At 41.0% G+C, this 22,147-nt stretch overlaps 1 protein-coding gene across 4 annotated transcripts in view; it reads right to left on the reverse strand.

The window, feature by feature from the left end:
* RapGAP1 (Rap GTPase activating protein 1) overlaps nucleotides 1–22,147 on the reverse strand; it is a 530,826-nt gene that overhangs the window by 370,711 nt on the left and 137,968 nt on the right. Inside the window, exon 1 of one of the 4 annotated variants that reach the window (XM_083132612.1) lies at nucleotides 20,754–20,874. The exons of the other annotated variants lie outside the window; for them this stretch is intronic. Coding sequence (XP_082988738.1) covers nucleotides 20,754–20,824 — 71 coding nt within the window. The 5' untranslated portion in view covers nucleotides 20,825–20,874. Of the gene's footprint in view, nucleotides 1–20,753; nucleotides 20,875–22,147 lie in introns of those variants that run through there. 4 annotated transcript variants of the gene reach the window in all.

Here is a 22,147-nt window from a genome sequence, read left to right on the forward strand (position 1 = left end):
AAAGGTAAAGGTATTCTAGGCTATCTGCGAAGCATGAAGTCTAGATAATAAAACAGAGGAGAATAATCGATCAGAAATTGTAAATAAAATGATTCATATCAGTGAGATGATGATGGTGATTCTGGTGTTGGCAACCTGATTTCTTGTGAGTTTGTAGCCTGATTTCGTATGAGTTGGCAACCTGATTTCGTATGAGTTGGCAACCTGATTTCGTATGAGTTGGCAACCTGATTTCGTATGAGTTGGCAACCTGATTTCCTATGAGTTGGCAAACTGATTTCCTATGAGTTGGCAACCTGATTTCTTATGAGTTGGCAATCTCATTTCCTATGAGTTGGCAACCTGATTTCTTATGAGTTGGCAACCTGATTTCTTATGAGTTGGCAAACTGATTTCCTATGAGTTGGCAACCTGATTTCTTATGAGTTGGCAAACTGATTTCCTATGAGTTGGCAACCTGATTTCCTATGAGTTGGCAACCTGATTTCCTATGAGTTGGCAACCTGATTTCTATGAGTTGGCAACCTGATTTCTTATGAGTTGGCAACCTGATGTCTTAGCAGTTGGTAAACTTATTTCTATTCATAGCCTAGGACCTTGTGACAGTGAGATAGCCCACACCTTTGACTCATGCCATGAAGTCATATATGGGGTGATGTGGAGGTATAGAGCTCCACATATTCTTGATCTCGGCCATAGTTGGGATGATGTGATCAGAATCCAGGGTTGCCCCCAGGTATCCATAGATATGAGGCTGGGTGGTCCAGACAATTTCAAAATTTAAATTGTATGAAGTATTTCCAAATTGTAGGTCCAGTTAAGTACTGCTGCTCCCCCTGAGAAAAAAATCCTGCGGGTGGCACTCGTCCGAAAGCCAGTGATGTGTCGTAGACTATAAGTTTACGTATACATGCGTTGTCTACACGTAATCTACGCGTAGATTACATTGAGTTGTAGTTTACATAGACTACGTAGACAATCTAAAGTGCATAAAAATTAATTTTCAAGGGTTTCATGAAATGAAAGTGACATTTTCAACTATATTGGTTCCTAACGAAATTAAAAGAACCGTATTTACAACAAAATGTATCTTCTCTTCTATTATCAACTATGGAAGAAGATAAATAGTATGCAAAACAACAACAGATGGCAGTCGTGAGGCAAGAGTGGTCTTTTCCCCATAAAGCACTAGAATATTTCCTATATTAGGTTTCGTCCTAGGTGAGAAATTGTTCGAATAAAAGAAATAGTATGAAAAGTTCCCCACAGCAACTGATACGTAGTATAATTTTCTTTTAATTCGACGGCGCCCTTTGCTAAGTTATCACCTTTCGCAATGTTGTTTACATAGATTACGTATAACATGTATAACATAGTCTACGTGTAGAATGTAGACTATCGTTGTTTACGCGTAGACGCACATCACTGCCGAAAGCACGGAGTTTTGCTGCGTTCTTGCATGTTGAGAGGTGCGCGTCCGTGAAAAGCTGTCGAAGAAATCACTTACACACGAGAGCCTTTGGGCATGGGGCTGTTGTTCCGCAATGAATATAGAAAGCGAAAGCTTCGAATGGATGAATCTTCTACGTACCAATCCATTACGAGGTGAAAAGAACCTGCCACGGAGTGTTTTTATTTGTTTCTGCGTGATCAAGACCTCAATTGAGCCTCGTCAGGGGAGGAGGAATTTCGATGCTGCATTTACAGGTTCTACGCGGCGCAAAAGGACAAAAACGCATTGGCCGATGGCTCTCTTGTCAACGCACGATGTTCACTTGTTCCGGCACATGTAAACGTGTCTGCGACAAGTGCTTCCCGACCGTTTTTGCAGCTTCCATTGAATTACCAACGTTAAGCTCCCGACAAATGCAACAAAGGAGATGTCTAACTTAATTTGAACTAGGAATGGTATTTATCCTCTGTGTCTTTCTGTAAAACATAGCGGATGTAGATTTTTTTTCTGGGAGCAACACAGAGTACGCTGCAAACATATGGTCAGGTGTAACACTGGTAATATAATGAGCAGATTTTTCGACATAATAAAAACAGTCTATATCAAGGTGTTTTGATTTTAATCGCAATTTAAATTAAGATTTAAATGGGGTAATTAAAAAAAATTTAAATCACTTTAAAGAATTAATTTGTAGAATAATGTACATTATGAATTGGTAGATATCAGAATCACTTTTGGTCAAAGTATATTAATCTCGTCATTATTGAATGGTGTTTATTAGGCTCTAAGAAAGGAAACAAAATATATGTAGGCCTACTGATGTGGTGAAGCTTATACGAAAGGAAATGTAAAATGTAAAGACACATTTTTTTTCACTTTTACCATTGGAAAAGGATTGCTCCAACATTTTTGCTCCTTGTAATATAATGCTATCAATATTTTTTATAATAATTAGTGATCCCAGTGGGAGGGGCGCGTGCCCCTCCCACTAAATTCGCAAATGCGTGTGACCGAGAGAGGGGGAAGAGTGAGATATTTCTAAGTCTAATTTTAGTACAGATTTTCGAAAGGTGTACTTGTTACTCTTCTCATTACACAATTAGGAAACTCTTGTTCCTTTCAGAATAACATTTCAAAGAATTTTCTTCTATACCAGTGGTTCCCAAAGTGTGGGCCGCGAATTGTTCAAATATTTTCTCTGTTAAATTTCCTCGCTTAAGTAAACAAATATTAATTATTATATTGGTTGTCAGTTTTAAAAGAAGCAAAACAGTACGATTATTGCATTTTGCATTTCATTATTTTTGCAATACTCGTATTACTTTAAAAATGTTACGGTACAATAGTAAGCTTAAAAAATTTTAGAAGAATTAAATTGAAAAGTTCTTTTGATGCCTCAGCAGTAACTGTTGACTCAACCCAAAGTCATTTTACGTTTTCCTTTCTTCAAACTTTGCACATCAATCAAATCGTCTAAGTCCTGCTATTGCGGCGCAATTACCGCACATGCCAAACGTCAAGATTTGCTGTAGGGCTTAATATAAAAAATGTAGTAACTGAACTTAATCATGTGTTATTTTTTTAGTCTTCTTTAAGTTGAGGGGGGCCAGGCCCCCCCTGAACTCCGCCTATGACACTAACTGAGCGTTGTAAGTGATAGATAGGCCTACATTCTGGCTTAGACACAGCGAAAAAATCTTGAAACAATAAGGGCTCAACAGGCCTTGAAGGCCAGTCCCTATCAATGGAAAATCAATACTTTTTATCGACTCATCGGCTGAGCGGGCTTAGTAGTCGACTCACACTCTCCATTCTGAAGGTTCTGGGTTCAAATCTTGACGTATGAGAGACAAGTGCCTCTTTTACCCAACGCTCCTGAAGTCACAATAGTCTATTTCTCTTTGAAGGGAGGATTGATACTTGAACTTGACAACACTGCATATCGTTCTGCGTGGGAACAGTTCGTTTACCCCACGTAGTCTAATTTCCTATTCGCTGCTATAGAGTGAAAGCTTGCCGACCTCCGAGATCCCGGGTTCGAATCCGGGCCTGGGCATGGATGTTCTTCGTGAGTGTCCAGCTTTATCATATCACTCAACCTTATCGTCGCTGTTATCCAAAAGTTGTCGAAATACGAAGTCAAATAAGCCAAATCAATGAAATGGAAAGGTTAAGTCAATTCTATATTACAAGAAAACGTGCCATTACTAGATTGTTTGTCCGCAAATCGAACCGAACTCTAGTTACTATGACTTCATAGAAACTTTCTTCGCAATTAGGTAGAATCCTGAAAGTCTCGAGTACAGAAACACACCAAACGTCACACATCGTGACCGGCAAACAACCGAATACCTGAAAATAAAAACAAAATTTCTTGCAACGCTTGAACACGGGTGAAGAATTTATTTTTCTGAATTCCGCAAGTACGGAAACAATAGTTTGTTAGAAACGAGAGTAAACACCACAATGTTTGTTGGAATTGGTTCGTGCCGTGGTACGGACCGAGTCGGGAACAAGCATGAGAGCTTACGCAACACAGCACATGAACCGAATAGCGAAACCAACACGCTGCAAAGGCAATGGGGAAAAATAGTCGAGTCATGCGAAGTTTTCGCGAACACCCTCCAGGCATCACTTGGTCGATTTCTCCCCATAATTTACGCGAATCTTCACTGCCCCTTCCTCCTGTGACGTAATGGTATTATATCAAGAGAACCGGGAAAACAAGATGAGCAGAATGTAACGCTCGGTTACATAAAAAAGCAATACTTTTATTTACTCGTCTGCCGTTACGATTGAGAACATTTTCATTTCCTTCCGCCGATCTCCGCGGCGGAGTGGTTTGCATGGCTCGTTACGACGGCAGAGGTCCAGGTTCGAATCCCGCCCGACCTGCTGAGCGTCCCTTCAGCAATTTCAACATATCATCGCGGTTAGCGAAAAGTAGCAGAAGGGCGAAGTAAAATTAACCCAATCAATCCTTAGTTGTGGGGGGGGAGGGGGAGTTTACTTGTCTTGGCAAACAAGGCTTAGAATTATAAAGCCGAATCGCCGCCAGTGGTATTGATAAATCTGAATAAAATTTCTTCGGAATAAAACTGAAGATCTACCTGATTATTTATAGATAAACCTCATATTATGTTTATAGTAATTACAAAAACTCCATTAGTGGTAATTGTATTTGCTGATGCATAGATTCAGGATGAAATTCCGAGGGTTCGTAGCGTCGCACCAGGCGTCAAACAAACAAACCAAAAACGTTATTGGGAAAAGTTGTTCGTCTGAACGACCTGTGTACGCTGTCAAAGTCCGCCATGTCTGGCCATGCTACTTTCTCGAAGCTTTCTGATAGTAATACAGTTTGCATTTCCGGAAAGTCCTATTTATAGGCGAATAAGATGAAAAAGGTACCTTATGCAAATATCCCCGTTTCCCATCAAGAAGACATTCCACTACTGCCGACATGAGGTTCGAAGGGATGTCGTGCTTGAGACCAGTACCAACATGATGAGATGTTGAAAGCATTTAGAGAAATTATTATAATGCTAAGAGCACTAAACCTGGTCCGGCTAACCTAACCACAAAAGCATTTAGAGACGTTATTTGAATACTAAGAGGCCCCAAACCTGACTCGCCTTACTATGGAACCCTTTGGCACCACACAGGTGAGCAAGATGCCAACAGCAGACCGTAACCAAGACGACAGTAAACGAATGTCTGCTGGCAAGAAGAGTGTTACATCTGGAACTGAAAACCCATTCTCAAGTAAACAAGCAGTTAGTAATCGCTAAAACTCCGAAGTGTGTGTTAACAGACATCAATGGAAATCGAACAATGAGAAAAATGCCTGTGAATCATGATGAAATCGGAATTAAACAATCGGAACTTGGGCCGATTCGTCTCAATTGCCAGACAGAATCAGTCTTATTAGCGGTGTCTTAGAAATATAAAACCTGTATCTCTTTTTAAAAACACGCTACAAGAAAAATTGACGTCAAATTTGACCAAAAGAAAGTTACAATAGTGAACTAATACTGAAATAGTAACCCTCTGCCAAGTGCTGGTGAGGTAGTCACCACACACGCCCTGACAGACCAGCTTCTTGTCTTCCAGCAAGTTTTAATTTTCCGCCACCAGAAGCTGTCCCTCTGGTCTCTGCCACCGCGAAACTTTTAATTACGTTTAGCAAGACAAGGCGCGTTTTTTCCTTTTAAATTAAAGATGCGTATCAATGCTTAACGAACGCATCGCTGGAGGAGGCGGCCGTTGCACTCGCGTACTGGAACATTTCCTGCTTAGCCATCCAGATGGAATCTTTCCAGTGCGTCTCAAATAGCACTGGCATAAACGACACACTCAATGGAAACCATGCAGATTCGGATACAAGAAAGAAAAGAAAAGTTGTCTTGCTATCTTTTATAAACCTAACCTACCCATCCTTCCGTACGATAAATTTCAAATCTATTATTGCATCTGGGCATTGATTGAAAAACATAGCCAGGTGTCGGGCACACCTGCTACTGCCCTATGACACTACCAATGTTGCCAGTGCACCTCGTATTTTTTTTTTTAAAAAAAACATACATTTTATGATTATGCCGTAATTAAGCCCATACAATCGTCTGTAATGCATAAAAAGCGTAAGAGTTTATCGGTCTTTTATCAATTCGATAAGCCCGCCCCCGTGGCGGAGTGGTTAGCACATCGCGCTACGACGCCAGGGGTCCCGGGTTCGTATCCTGACCTGGGCATGGATGTTTGTGAGTGTCCACTCATCAATTTCATCATATCATCACTCATCCCCATCTTCGCAAATTAGCCAAAAGTGGCACAAGAAGCGAAGTAAAATAAAGGAAATCAATCAATTAGATAAATACCCACACATACCATCGAGATTTTTTGCAAACGACTGCATAGCTGTCTTTTATACATATATGTTTTCACTTTGTGAAAAAACTTCTTTACACATTAGTAACTTTTTCCGCATACTGAACGTTCATATAGCTAAAGCATGATTTTCTTTCTAAATCTTTTAAAAATATCCACATAGATAAAGTTAATACGCAGTGTAAGTTTCATGTATCTATAAAAGTTACGTACGTTCAAAGTGCCGTTTGCGTCAATTTTCTGACACCCTGTATAATGAAAACTGATCCAATATGTTCCTAAGATATAACAATAAGTGATCACAACATGCGTATGATGACGACACACTGGCAAAATTCTGCCCTAAACCATAAGCGTGCGCAGACCCTCTGATTAGAGGAGGCAAAAGACTTGATGAAAGTTCAGTCGGAGAAAGAAAAATCTCATATCATCTCACAGTTTTATTGTATTGGTGGGTACGAAACAGGGGTGTATATTGTGTGTGTCCGGGCCCCCCGAAAATCACTGTAGAAGAATTCACACTTCTGTGGCACCAACGTTCTTTGCCCCCTCTGTGGTTGAGAGACTATTTTAAATAGAAAATCGCAAGAACCGTTGTAACACGTAACCACTTTAAAAATACCACTGAACTGAGATCGCGAAGTTACTGAAATGGAATGGGGTAAAGAAAGAAATTCACAAGTTATGCGCAAAGCCACGTGTTTCAGTTGCCGCTCTGGCGCCACGAGCTGTTAAGAAACTAAAGTGCCCTTCTGGCGTGTCTTGTTACGAAAGCTCCGCAAAATTTCCTAAAACCATGCCAGAAATGTTTGGATGCACGAGAACAACATTTCCAACATCACCCGTGACAACTAACGTGCTTATTTTGAATGTAATTGTAACTGTAATTCTGAGAACTGAAGTAATTTCGAAGCTAGCGGAGATATCACACGCGTTTTGACGGGAGTTGCCGTCTGGCGGGCTGCCAAGCGGGCCGCCGTGTGGCGCACAAAGGACAGAGGAACGCACTGTGTAAACAAGGTCTCGTACAGCAGATTCGAAACGACTGCACATAATTTATTCAATTCCAACAGCGAGGGCGATTAGGGGGCTTAGAGGGGCAGTTGCCCCCGCACTATGGCCTCTTAATGCTTTGCCTTGCCCCCTCCTAGTTTTAGCACCCACTCGCCACTACTGATATCCAGTATGGGAATTTATTCTGTAACACATAACTAATGAATAAAGTGTGAGCGAGTTTTGATAACAAGAAATTTTCTAGAGAACGAGGTTGGATAGTTCAATTACATAGTTGCTTGGAACTTTCGTCGGCTTGAAAATATTTTTTTAAGAGCATACTATTCTTTAATGAATAATCAGAAAAATATATGGACCAATCAAAGATGGAGATTTCTGGAGAAGTCGAAACAATGAAGAGATAAATTCCATCTTAAGGCGAGGAGGGACAATTTCCCCTTGGTCTTTCTCGCTGGGGCAGCTGCTGATCACTGTTGCCAACTTCGCTCTTTTGGAGCCAAATCTGGCTCTTTCGTGCACTCGTTTGACTGTGAACTGTGGCACCCGCCCTCTGCCCCACTATGATACCACCACTGGCTCCGGCCCATAAATACCAACTTTTGCCATGAGTGTACATTTTGCACGTGACGTGATATTCGTATAGCTATAAGCTGCGTCACCCACCTCTTCTTTCCTCCCCATGTATTTTTATATATAGCGCTGTGGCTAAGATGAAGATGACAATTTTGTTATCCGGGAACCCTTTATTTTCGATTTTATATTAACATCATTGGATTATTGAGATGGGTGATGCCGCCAAATCTAGGCGGTGAAAACTAAGAAAGAATAAATTGCCATCACTTTAAAGCTAACGGTAATAGCAGCACCCCTACCCCTCTGACAACTAAAATTACCCTAGTAGGCACTTTATGCAGCCTTCGTTAATCTAGCTCCTTGAAAGTCCTCTTTAGCTATATGAATGGTGAAATTTAGCTCTATTATGACAATCAGGTTTGGCAACACTGCCAGGATGGCCGTAGGAGGCAAGGAGAAATGCACTAGGCTTATGGGACCATTATTTTATTCGTTCTCTCGGGAATATCAAACATCCGATGACGTAGAAAAGTACATGGACGGAAAAAGGACACGTTGAACTATGTCATAGCAGTAGGAAAAGTCGAAACTCCCATTCGTTGAGCCGTAACTTGAAGTTGAAGTTGATGTCCCATAAGGAATACATGGGATTCGGTAAATACTAATTCATCATATTTTTCAAAAATCGTATAAGGCTTAATAATCAAGTTAGGAAACCGCTTCCACTTGCCACATGGGGAGAAATTCATACTCTTCATTTCTGCCGAAGATCTTTTTAGTAGCATTGCTCATTCCGACGATATTGGAATAAATGCATGCCTGGTGCGTAATTGTCCCTCTTCGCCTTAAACCAAAAGGATATAGTACGATTTATTAAAGCCAGAAGAATTAGTTGGATGGGTCATATAGAACGTATGAATAAGGATAGAATGCCGCGAAGAATCATGTATGAGAGAATGTACTCCACAAGAAGAAGATGCAGACCCAAACTAAGATGGCGGGATAGTGTCGTACAAGATCTACAAAGAATGGGAGTCCATGGATGGAGGGAGAAGATATTTGACCGAAATGCTTGGAGGCTGATAGTGCAGGAGGCCAAAGCTCACCCAGAGCTGTAGAGCCAATTGGTAAGTAACTATTCTTTAATAACAGTGATAAGATTCCTCTACAAAAAAAAATATGTGCGAACATTAAAGGGGGCAACCGCTCCCTATTACCCCCCTGTGCGCACGCCTATGCCCTAAACATGTAAACATCAAGACATTTGAGACTCTGGTGCGGGAGCAGTGGTGCTAGTGTCGCTAATTAACGTTACGGGGAAGCCTGTAGTTCGCATTATCTCCGAGGTTTCAGAAAGCTTGGTGGATCTATAGGTATGGAGAACAGAAGTCAAGTTTCCGTGGTAAGCACAAAGCGAAACGACGCCAGGAGTCACGGGTTCGAATCCCGGCCTGGGCATGGGTGTTCTTTGTGGTTTCTCGGTATTAAAGAGTATTAACAATTTAGTTCACACTGATAAAACAAGGAAATGTAGTGAAATATCTAAAAAAAACTAAAGGAACCGGAATGACGCGTTGCCATTTCTGACAAGACGGAAGGTTTCAGATATTCACCGCAACACCGTTCCGGTCCGCTCCAGTCCATTTCGAAACGTGGATAAGAAGCATGTTGTCAGACGAGAAACAGGTATCACATTCGAATTACAGTAATACACACAATTCCTTGCTCCAAGTTGAATTTCTCACGCGTTCCGATTCACGGAGGGGGATCTTGAACAGAGGAACAGCGCGTTGCAAGGATTCGATCGGTGCGAACAGGACGAGAGGGAAAATGTGATTTGTGGGAGGCTGAGCAGGTGCTCGCGCTTTGAAGTATTAATGGAGGCGGCGGAGTTAATTGAATCTTCTTCCGCTATTAGCAGAGGCGCTTCTTTCGTGCGAGAGGGAGAAATCAATACGCAGTCTCGGAGGAGCAGAGGTTTGACCTCGGGCGTCGACAATGGATGGAGAAGACGTGAAAGACCTCGTGGAAGGGGTGAAACGGGTGTAAACCCTTCCCTTAGGTTTTACAAACATTTTTCATTAAATGAATAATCACATCAACATTTGATTAATATTTGAAATCATTTTGAAAATATAACTTGTAATTTAGAGGTAGTCCACAGACATAATGAATGGTCTTATTTCTTTAAGGAATAACTGTATCAGCGGTCATTATGTTGAAAATAAACTGTAAAATAGCTCGAATATTTTTTTTAAATAATAAAAACGCAGACATATTACGATATGTAATTTGAGGAATTTGTGAATAAAAATGTAAATGTACATGGTGAAAAATAATATTGTTGTTAATATAATTAGTGCACGTCGACATGTACAGTGTTTTAGAAATATCATTCGAAACTGTTTAAAGACAATAATAATGTGAATATTAACCAATTTACTCTCAGTGCATAACATCCAGAATGAATAGTTATTATTAATATTACTATTCTCTCATTATTTCCCATTAAATACGTCCGTCAACAATAGCAGAGTAAAATACAAAAAATGAATCAATCGGATTCATGAAGATTTGGCACACACAGATGTACTGTGTAGTTTGAGCAAAAAATGGAGACTCAACCAGGACTCGAACCCGGGTCTCTGACATACCGTGCCATTGCTCCAACAATTTATATATTTTTTAATAAAAAGAATACCCCTTAGCGGTAGCATTCTCAATTTTTACATTTCTCGGTTATTCTCAATTTTCAGTTTTTTTCATTAGGACAAAAACAAATATCCATGTCTTACCCGGGACCCTTGGAGTCGAAGCGCTCTGTGCTAGCCACTCCGCCACGCTAACGAGCCGACCTGGCTTCGCCTAATTTTTCTCCTGATATTGCTCAATTGGCAGAGTAATAGCACGGTATGCAAGAGACCCGGGTTCGAGTCCTGGTCGAGTCTGCACTTTTCGCTGAAATTCTAGAATCAATCCAACATCTCGCCACCAAAGATTTCGACTCGCAACCTGCACATGTGCGTCCATCATTTGATGCATCAGAGTGAATCAAATTCACTTGCTGTTCTGTGTGTGGGCGTGTGTGGTTTCATTTATAATGTCCCTTTATTAATTTTACCTAATAATCGTTGCGATTAGTCTAAAAAGGCATAAAGGGACGTGAAGTGATAAAAAAAATACAAACACCTTTCTCCGATTTGATCCGTAATCACTACACGAACCGATCTTGTGAACGACTCATATTAATGGAGTGGTTCTTACGAACGACTCGTGGAAACCATTGAAACGGCATTCGCGGTTCCGTGGGAAGACAGTTCGTGTCTTTGGAGCTGAATTTAAATAACAGAGGCAAACTTTTGCTGCGGTGCTCTCTTGGCGGGCGGAAGTCCTTTGTGCCACCTCTTTTCAGAGATGCCACTTCTTAAGACGCTGCCTGTGGTTCTGCTTCTCTCGAACCGCCCTTCGAGCAACCCTTTTGTCGCCTGGGACGTCTTCTGCACCATCTCAAGGCACGTCCTAACGGCCACCTTGAACTTGAAGACGCGGGAAGGTCGTCTTACGTAAGGGCAACTGCTGCCTCCATTGGGTGAAGGATTGAGACATCAAAACAAGTTTTATTGTTCGGGATAATCTATGGTTTAAGAACATTCTCGTACTAATACGATTTTCACAAGTACTATACGCCGCTCTCCGTGGCGGAGTGGTTAGCACGTCGCGCTACGACGCCTGGGGTCTCGGGTTCGAATCCCGGCCCGGGCAAGGATGTTTGTGAGTGTCCATTCATCAATTTAATCATATCATCACTCATCTCCATCTTCGCAAATTAGCCAAAAGTGGCACAAAAAGCGAAGTAAATTAAGCAAGTCAATCAATGAATCAGTCAAGTACTAGACACTGGTCAGGGCCGGTCCTGAGTGGGTGTGGGGCCTGGTGCATACCATATATGCGGGCCTGGCTTGTTTATCTACGCTTTTCTGCCACTTTTGGCTGCGAAGATTAGGATGGGTGATTATATGATGAAGCTGATGAAGGAACACTCACAAAGAACACCCATGCCCAGGCCGGGATTCGAACCCGGGACCTCTGGCGCCGTAGAACGCTGTGATAACTACTCCGACACGGAAGTCTGTCGAAATGTATAAATTATAGATACATACATACATATACCTACATATATAATGTATGTGTGTGTGTAAATTAATTCTTTGTTGATTATAATAGTGTTAAAATTGTGATCATAATTTAAACATTATTCCAATTAATAAACAATAAATTTATATATTTCGTATTATTACCTAAGTTTAATATGTTGGGAAGTTAAAGCCAAGAATTATGGAAGGATTATAATAGTTTCTTAATTAGTATTTTCTTTTTGTTTCCGAATGATTGAAACCACTGGTTGTACACATGTGTAAAGTCCGCTTAACATCTGTGTGAATGACCCACTAACGTCAATTGTTCCTTACACTAATCATTCCAATGATTCGTAAGTTTATTTTTCAATAGATATGTAGATCGCCGTGATTCGAACACGGGAACCCTTGATTAGATACCGATATCGTTAATCGGCAAGCCATTATGCAGGCAAAACAATGGGATTCCGTTCATAACGGTATCTGCACTATAACAAGTACAGTAGCATTGAAGCAGTTAAGATTTCAATTTTCTTGCAAGTGTGAGTCATTGTGGATTTTAACAATAATTTCAACGTGAGAAACCAGCGCCACTTCATCCGTAAAGTGCTTGCAATTTACACCGAAAAGCGACAATAAATGTAAATACGATTATAAAAGTTATCGACGTCTGCTCTCAATGGCGAGGACAGCACCTTCCCTCCAACAACCTTTGCAGCGAGACGGAACGACCACTTTCCCATAGACATTCTTCCAGCGGACCACAAGATGCTCGCAAAGTGCTTGTTACTGGCAATGGAACATACCTGCCACAACAGACCTAAACAATAGCTTATATCAGAACATGCACCACTACAACACGTCATAAAACAAAGAGAATCCTCTTTTTTCAGAAGTTTTAGCACATAAGCTGTTTGTTGGAAAAAAATAAAGAAATTGTTTCCATGCTTTCCATTTCTTATGTCATTTTACCCTCAGTTCAAACAGTAACCAATTATTATTGTATAGGACATGTACGTACATGTTCTTGTATTGTATATGACATAAACATTTCCAAAATATATTTTTACTTCTATGTTACTGCTATTGGAAATATTAACACTTACTCAAATGCGGTTCTCTTTGCCTCTTACCTGGCTCATTCCATGTCAAATCAACCGATAAATATTATTTTTGAACCTTAAGGACTCAGAGTTTTTAGATTTTTTTGTTTATACATTGCACCTATCAAGAAGACAAAAACTGCAAAATTTCAGATTTCTTCGGCTCTTAGTTTTTGAGTTATTGACTTTCAGAGAAGGAAAAATCCTAAAATTTGACGACATATTGAAATCTTTAAACAGCTGTAGATCAAAAAACTATTTGAAGAGAGCTCAAATTGGTGTCATTCTCTTCTGCTTTTAATGAACTTTAATTAGAAAAGCAACATGACTGTGGTATTTCAATTTTGTAATTTTTAAAAAACTTGAAAAAAAAAATTTAGTTTTTTTTTTTTTTTTAAATTATGTTTTGAAGACATCAGTTGACTATTCGTGTGCAAAATTTTATAAGGGGACGGCAATGGGCTCCTATGAAAATTAAATTTTTGTAATGTATGTGTGCGAAATTTGCTACATTTGTTGACTTCCATGTTATAACCACAACTATATGCTGACTGGTTGATGTTAAACTCTTCATATTAGTAGTCTATTTTATAATTTTTCGAGTAACAAATAACATGAGAATACCTAAAATTTATCACTTTTAATATCAGGTAAGCAAATTGAAAATGTACGAGGGGAAGTCATTAAATAACATTATAAAATAGACTAATATGAAGACTCTAACATCAACCACTCAGCATATAGTTGTGGTTATAACATGGAAGTCAACAAATTTAGCAAATTAATCACACATTACAATACAAAAAATTCATTTCCATAGGAACCCATTTCCGTCCCATTATGAAATTTTTCACACAAATAGTCAATTAATGTCTTCAAATCATATTTTTTTTAAAAAAAAATTAAAAATGGTGTTTTTGAGATTTTCAAAATAAACATTTTTTCAAGTTTCTTAAAAATTAAAAAATTCAAATACCACAGCCATGTCTAATTTCAAATTAAAAATCATTAATAGCAGAAGAGATTGACTCCAATTTGAGCTCTATAGCTGTTTAAAGATTTCAAAATGTAGTCAAATTTTGGGATTTTTGCTTTTTTGAAAGTCAATAACTCAAAAACTAAGAGCCGAAAAAATCTGAAATTTGGCAGTTTTCGTCAACTTTACTGGTACTACCACTTCACCAAAAATTATTAATTTCTGAGATGTCAAGGTTCAAACCCCGGTTGATTTGGCATGGAATGACCCACATACTAATGCTTCTTCACAATCTATATATCACCGAAACTTGAAAACGTTAGAAGATTAATATTTTAAAAACAATAACAACTAAATTCCGTAGTGGAATAATAACACCTGGACGCGTCTTAAAAAGTTTTTGCAATATTCTCTTTCTCTGTACTCACATAATCTAAGACTGTCGTCGCCTTGTAATCAAGGGGTCCCGGGTTCGATACACGGTGGAAGCACATAGTGGTTCGGATCCCACTTAAAACTATTCGTCCAGAAAGTCCCGATTAGCCTTACTGTGCATAAAGTGGACTTAAAAAACCCATCTAAGACCTATTATTCAGATGGATATTATCAAAGAGAAGATAACCTTTCTTCCACGCATTACACCCTGGACTGCATTTGCAGACGAACGAGGCTCTGGCGACTGGACTCACAGATAGTGCGACTTGTGTTGTCCTGTTTACGTGTGTTTGTCATTGTCCTTTGATCTTGTCAGCAGTCACCCTCTTCTTCGCGAATAGCTAAAGGTGGCAGAAAAGCGAAATAAAATAAAACAACTTCCTTTATTTGATTTTTATTTAGCGTCTCTTTTGTGCCACTTTTGGAAAATCGCGACGATGAGGATGAGTGTCGATATGACGCAATTGATGAAGGGGCACTCACAAACAACACCAATGCACAGGCTGGGATTCGAACAAGCGAACCTTGACGCCGTCCAGTTTGGACGGTACTTCCAACTGGCGTGAGGTTTCCACCACTGATAACGTCCGATCCCTAACAGCGACGGCGCAACCGTTAGTCTACCTTTTCGAGAGAACAGTGAGCAGTGTTTCCAGCCACGTTGTCCCATTCCGACAAAATGTTAAGTGCTGGTGCAACTTACTTTTTGACTGACCCTCATATTTACAATTTTTATTGTAAACATGCAAAGTGTTTGCCGGGCCAAGAAACTGATCCGCACGGAACGCTGTCATGAAATTCAACCCCTCCTCTTCCTCACATCGTCGCCAGGTATTTCCACTTTCGTCTTCTGGGGAGCCGCGGGCAAGAGGCTGGGCACAGCCAAGAACGTCTCCTGCATGAGAAGTACCTGATTTGCTACTGATTATGGCCCGCTGCTAGATCTGGTCCTTCCGGAACGAGGCACCCAATGAACGACCATCCTCTCGGCTGATTCTCGCAAGGTGGGAACAAGGCGCCTTGCCAAAGACGGAAGTGTTGTAACCCAAATAAGTTTACGCTGTCCGTTTCACAACGTAATATGTGGTCAAAAGATTGTTTTTGAGTTCACTTTATGCTCAGATGCTGATCGGGACTGGGCCTACGGTTTAAAGTAGGGGATCGAACTCGGAACTCTTTGTACAGTCACGGACACTGATGGGTTGTAACGATTCCATAGAAAGTTAATGCATTCATAACAACCCGGCCGTGACTTTACGCGGAAATTTTGATAACATTACACTATACAGTTCTATGGAGAACTTCCTTTACATGTTTTCACCACTTCTCTATCCCTTGTAGCCGGGCTCCGTGGCGGAGTGACTATGACGCAGTGCCGGATTAAGGTGGGTGCTATTGATGCTGCAGCATTAGGCCCATTCCTGAAATAGGCCCAGATCAAAACAGACCAGAATTTTCCGAAAGCTGAACAGTTTTCTCTTGCTGTATTAACCTGAAAATAAATCTTAAATGAAATTTGGAGCCCCAATTTCGGACGCCTAGACACAGCGTTACTTATTATACAGTTACTATTATTCTTTGCGCCGTGACGTAACTATAACGTCGTTGTGTTTATTGTTCACCGAATATTTCAAGCATCAGGCCCAATTTCGTCATAATGCGGCCGATGACGCCAGGGGTACCGGGTTCGAATCACGACACGGGCTTTCTTTTCTAGTCAATCAAATCAATTTTGCCTTTGTAGATCAATGTTTTCTCCTAAACAAATGGATAAAGAGCGTACCAAGGGTTGCGGGTTGAGTCTCAACATACATCAAAGTCGTTAGTAGTTTAAGGAGGCAGAAAAGCGAGACAGTACAAGAAAAAAAAAGTAAAGTGCTCCCCTGTGCTTTGCACTACGCCACGAAGGCATGTAGGGGGTGTGGAGTTAGGGTCGCAAACTAGTCCCGTCTAGTTGGCTGCACTTTTTGACACTCGGTGCAGTGCAGGTGTATTCAGTGTCAGGGTGGTGCAAGGAAATGACGTTCAACCAAATAGACGGAAAGCGGTGTTCAAGTTCAGAAGATTGAACAAATGCCCGTCTGCTGCTTTAAACGTTCATTTGATTAGTTAGCACGCACCACGTGACCATACACCAAACACACACCGGTCCGACAGGTAGTGCAGACACCAAATACACTACCTGACTCGAAATCAACGAACTAAGACGCTTCGGTGCAAAGAAAGTCAAAAAGTGCAGCGAACTAGACGGGGCTACTATCACGGCCAAAGGTGGGGATGGTGTGATCAGCCTCACGCCCTTTGCTGCCTTCATCCCCCGAGTTTCCTCCAGGCACCCACTTTATACAGCGCCGGAGCCGCTTGAACAGGTGGAAAGAATCCCGGTTCTACCCGGCGGGGTATCTCGCATCCATGTCCTATAATCGGATTCGAACCCGGGACCACTGGCGTCGTAGCGCGCTGAGCTAACCACTCCGCCACGGAGGCCGACAACGACTGAGCTACCGCGTCTTAACACAAGAAAAAAACCTCTTTCTTTCAAATATTCTTACTAGCCTCTTGATAGCATGACTGGTAACGCTATTGCCTTGTAATTCAGGGAACCTGGGTTCAATTCCCGGCGGAGGAACATTGAACAGTGGTGCGAATCACATACTCAACCTCGACAGGAATATCCTCTATTTTGTCTTTATTCTACAGACGTGCCTTTTGTAAAATCCTCCACGATAGCTTAATCAAAAAATTCTTTATTCCGAGGTTAGGTTCGAAGATACCTGAAGGCACACATTCGCATATGTTCACGTACGTCCACCCAACTCAATATTGGTTTGCATGTGTGAACACGCACGGTAACCACCTGCGTGTCACTCTCGGCACTGCTGTCGAGATTTGCGGCCGATGCGGTTTCACGGGATTCAAAGGGTGAATGGAGCAGTGCGGTGAATGGTTCGCCACTGTTCACTCCACTTGACTTTCCTGTCATTGTTGTTTGGAGGAATTACGTGAGAACATCGTGCCAATGCGCTTCCGTTCAAAGTGGTTGATGTCACTGCACCATGGACACCACAGTGATGAGTAAGGCATGGGTCTTGATGTAGTAGAAACGCGTAAATACATAGAAAAAATACGAAAATATGTAATAATAAAGGTAAAGTTAGTTCACCATGCATATAGCACCGTGGCATGAAGGCATATTTAGGGGATGTGGGGGTATTGATTCTCGATCTTGGCCACCTTGGAGTTGATGTGATCAGCACCACGCTCCGGCCACCTTTACCTCAGATATATATATATTGGTTACCTTGACAACACTATTTTGTTACATGGAGAGATGAACATGGACTAAAAGTATACATGAATAGTTAATATTATTGTGATCAGTTATGTGAAAGTTCATACAGATGCCGATTTGCTAATTTCTCGAGATATCGATTTAGCTTAGATTTTCGAGATATCGATTTTGCTTATTTTCCCCCCGAGATAACTATATTTTCGTCGAATCTGCAGTTCTGGCACACAGCTACTACGGTTCTTAAATAAGAGTGAACTCTCGAAAAGCGTTATCGTCAGAAGGCTTTCGGCCTGGCAAAATGACACATTCAATGACTTCCACGATCTCATTATTGCTAATGTCGCTAAACTTCTGACATGTTCGAACGCAATTAGAATAGCAATGCAAAGCCCGAAGGCACACATGTCTCAGCTTGCTGATCCTAAACATCTGTGTGCACATGTATCGTTGTAAACAGCTTTCAAGGACTATCACAAACACTTATCAAATTTAGATTCTCTGGACGTTGGAAGTGCGTCATCAAACGCGGATAAAAAGGAAAGAAGAAGAAGAAGAAGAAAAGACTTCTCGAAGTTAGAAAACTTCTGAGTACGTGTGCTGATGTGATCCTGTGCACTTTGAGGATAGAATTTATTTTTTGAACACACTGGGTCATTTTCTGTTTTATTGTCATTGCCAGGAGGTCAAAAATGATCTCCTTAGTGTGGTTACTAACTAACTAACTCTCTATCCTTCTTAAACCCGAAGGATTATGGCTGAAGCAACACAAGCCTTCCATCTGTCCCTATCCTCGGCAAGATCAATCCAATCTTTTCCATCCTTACCGATTTATTTTAGGTCCATCTCAACGTTATCCCTCTATCTTCGTCTTGGCCGTCCTTCAGGTCTCTTACCATCAGGTTTCCCAACAAGAATCCTGTAAACTCCTCTCCCATTCGTGCTACATGGCCTGCCCACCTTAGTCTTCTTGATTTAATTATTCTAATAATATCTGGACATGAATAGAAATTGTGCAGATCCAAATTATGTAACCTTCTCCACTCACCTGTCTCCTCATCCCTTTTAGGTCCAAATATTTTCCTAAGGATTTTATTTCCAAATATTCTAAATTTATGTTCCTCTTTTAATGTGGTTACTCGTACAAGAGTGCAGGAGAGGTGACTAACTTACAAATTATAATTTTGACATATTATGACTGTGTCCTGGTGGAAGTACAATGCAATCGCGCTGACAGCAGATATACTATTGGGTATAGCTCAAATAAAAAGAAAACAAACCAGGAATATCATAATTACGCTGCTGTGGATAGGAACAACTTTTTCCTTTCTCTTCACAGTTATTTCAACTTTCATTTTACACTTGCGCATTCTTTGCAAACAAGTACTCAACGAAAGTATACATAGGATACGTAATAACACAATTTCTATAGAGTTTTTTTTTTTTTTTTTTTTTTTTTTTTTTTTTTTGGAAGAAGTAAGACAGCAAAATAACGACGAAGGTGTTATGGATTTACTTGTAACTACGCATTTGTATAGAAAAATGTAGGGTACAGATGCAGATTGAAGTTTTTGGGACCTGAATTCCATTCGTCTCTGTTTAGGAGATTTTATAAGTGTAAAGGTAATTTTGTGTGAAATTGACAGTACAATTATAACTTGATGGTATACAAATCTCGTAGGAAGACAGATTGTGAGTGGGAATATAAAAAATCACACTTTGACAGGTTACTGTCTTTCATTTTTTGCAACATCATCTTAATGCACGTGGCTTCAAATTCAATTGAATATTTATATTTCCAGTTCTTACGATTGCATTTGGTAACAGTTGTTTGATGGGGTAATCGGGACTGGACCTACAAGTGAGATGTGAAGCATTGTGTAATGTGTCTTCACCGGATATCGAACCCGGAACCTGTTGATTACAAGGCGACGACGTTACCACTATACCCTACGTGAGGACCACAATCGTCTCATCTGATTTATTTTACTTCGCTTTTCTGGCACTTTTGTCAAATCGCGAAGATGAGGATCGGTGATGATTAGATGAAATGACACTCACAAAGAACAACCATCCCAGGCTGGGATCGAACCCGGGACCCCTGGCATCATAGCGTGCTATGCTAACCACTCCGCCAAGGAGGCCGACACGAACAATCGTTTTGATAAATTAGTTTGTTGATTTATGTTGTGTTTGTTTCGTTAGTGTGTTTTTGATCTAAATCCACTTTATGCACAGAAAGAATAACCGGGGAAGGGACCTACTGCTTAAAGTGGTATCCGAACCACTATGTGCCTCCATCAAACAGGGAACCCCATGTTTTAAGGCTATGACGTTACAACTGCACCACAGGAGAACTCCGCAATCGTCGCGATGAATGAGTTTGTTGTCTCGTTTTGTTTGGTTGTCAGTTCACGTTGTGCACAGAATGGGGGTGGACCTACAGTTTAATGTGGGATCCGAATCATTGTTGATTGATTGATTTTGATATTTTGGGTGCGTCAGAACTTAGGCTATTTTGCACCCGTCACACTTCCAGCCCCTTATCATAACAAAATATAGCTAACTAATATAACTGTTATGTCGAAGGACTAAAATACTTTGACTTGGGTTAAGAGCTGAGGCTGCAAAGAGGGCACTCAGCACGCATAAGGACAAAAGAGAACAACACACACACACACACAACCCTACGATGATTATACAGGCCGTAGGTTCAGACGCCAGAGCCTCGTTAGTCTGCAAAATGCAGTCCAGAGTGTACCATTCTGTAACGTGTTTTCACCTTGGATCGAACCAGGAAACTGCCGATGAGAAGGCGACAACGTCGACACTACACTGTACGGGAGATCCACAATGGTGATGAACGAGATGATGCATCATCACTCACCTTGATCTGGCGGCCGTCCGTCTTCTGGTGACGCTGTACGAGTCCCGGCGCCCAGCGGCCGGAATCCTCATCTTGCCTCATGCACCACTCACACGCACTCCGCGAGCTACAGGCACTCGGATGAAACTGACCGCGCGGCCGAACCAGCCGCTCCGTCGCCCCTCCCCCCGCGGATCACGTGCCTCGCCCATGCCTATCGGACCCGGCTCGCTAATAAGACCAAAGAAGCACCTCTGCCCACGGTGTCTCTGGGAAGGAGAATTTAATTGTTACGCATCATACGCACTCTGGAGGACATAAACGGTTCACGTTACAACTACTTAAAAACTACGTCGTGGAACTGGATGAAGGGGGGGCTCGGGGAGGGGGCTACTTTCGGATTTTTTTATTTGTTTTGGTTTTCTTCGCACTTCTGCCACTTTTGGATAATTGCGAAGATGAGGATGAGTAGTGAAATGATGAAATTGATGAAGCCTTTGGTTTGGTTTGATTTGCTTTATTTTACTTCGCATTTCTGTGCCACTTTTGGCTAATTTCCGAAGATGGGGATGAGAGATGATATGATGAAATTGATGAATAGACACAAACATCCATGCCCAGACCGGGATTCGAACTCGCAACCCCCTGGAGTCGCGACGCAGCGTGCTAAACACTCCCTCACAGAGACCGGCTTAGGAATACTACCGAAAAGAGGAGAATTGGAAGGGCTTCGGGTTGTAAATGTCTCTCTTGTTTTATTGTTTGTTGATTTGTTTTGTTTTTCTTCGCCATTCTGCCACTTTTGTTTTGGCTAAGCTAGGGATGCAGTACAATGTACGGGCCCCCTCCATGGAATACGTGAAAATGTCGTATTTCTTCTTCCATTCTCCTCTTTGCTTTTGTCTCCATTCCGATTCGTTCGTGCTTACTTCCAGTTTTCCTTATATACTCCCTTCCCATTATCTGCTTTCTCTTCCTATCTCTGTCTCCTCTCTTTCTTTCTTTCTCCTTCTCTCCTTTTATTATTTATTTCTATTTTCATTTTAATTCTCTTTCTCTCCTCTCCGTCTTGCTTCTTGATTTTCTTCTCTGTCTACTCCCTTTTACCTTTCTCTATCTTCTTCATTTAATTCTCTCTCCCTTCCTCTGTTTCGCCTTTCTTTCCTCTTTCCGTCCCCCTTTCTTACTCTCAGGTTTATATTCTTCTGTCTTTCTTTGTGTTGTCCCTTTGTATCTTTCTTCTCTCTTTCCTTCTGTCTCGCACTTTACTTTCTCTCTGTCTCTCTCGTGATTATTTTTCTTCATTTTATTCTCTCTCGCTTCTTTCTCTCTTACTTTCTCCCTTCTTCACTCTTTCGTTTTTCTGTCTCGATTCTTTATTTGTCTTATTTTCCCTTGTTTCTCTCTTCGTTAAA

This window comes from Lepisma saccharinum, chromosome 12, assembly GCF_977018435.1.
Source record: "Lepisma saccharinum chromosome 12, izLepSacc3.1, whole genome shotgun sequence".
NCBI classification, from domain to species: Eukaryota; Metazoa; Arthropoda; class Insecta; order Zygentoma; family Lepismatidae; genus Lepisma; species Lepisma saccharinum.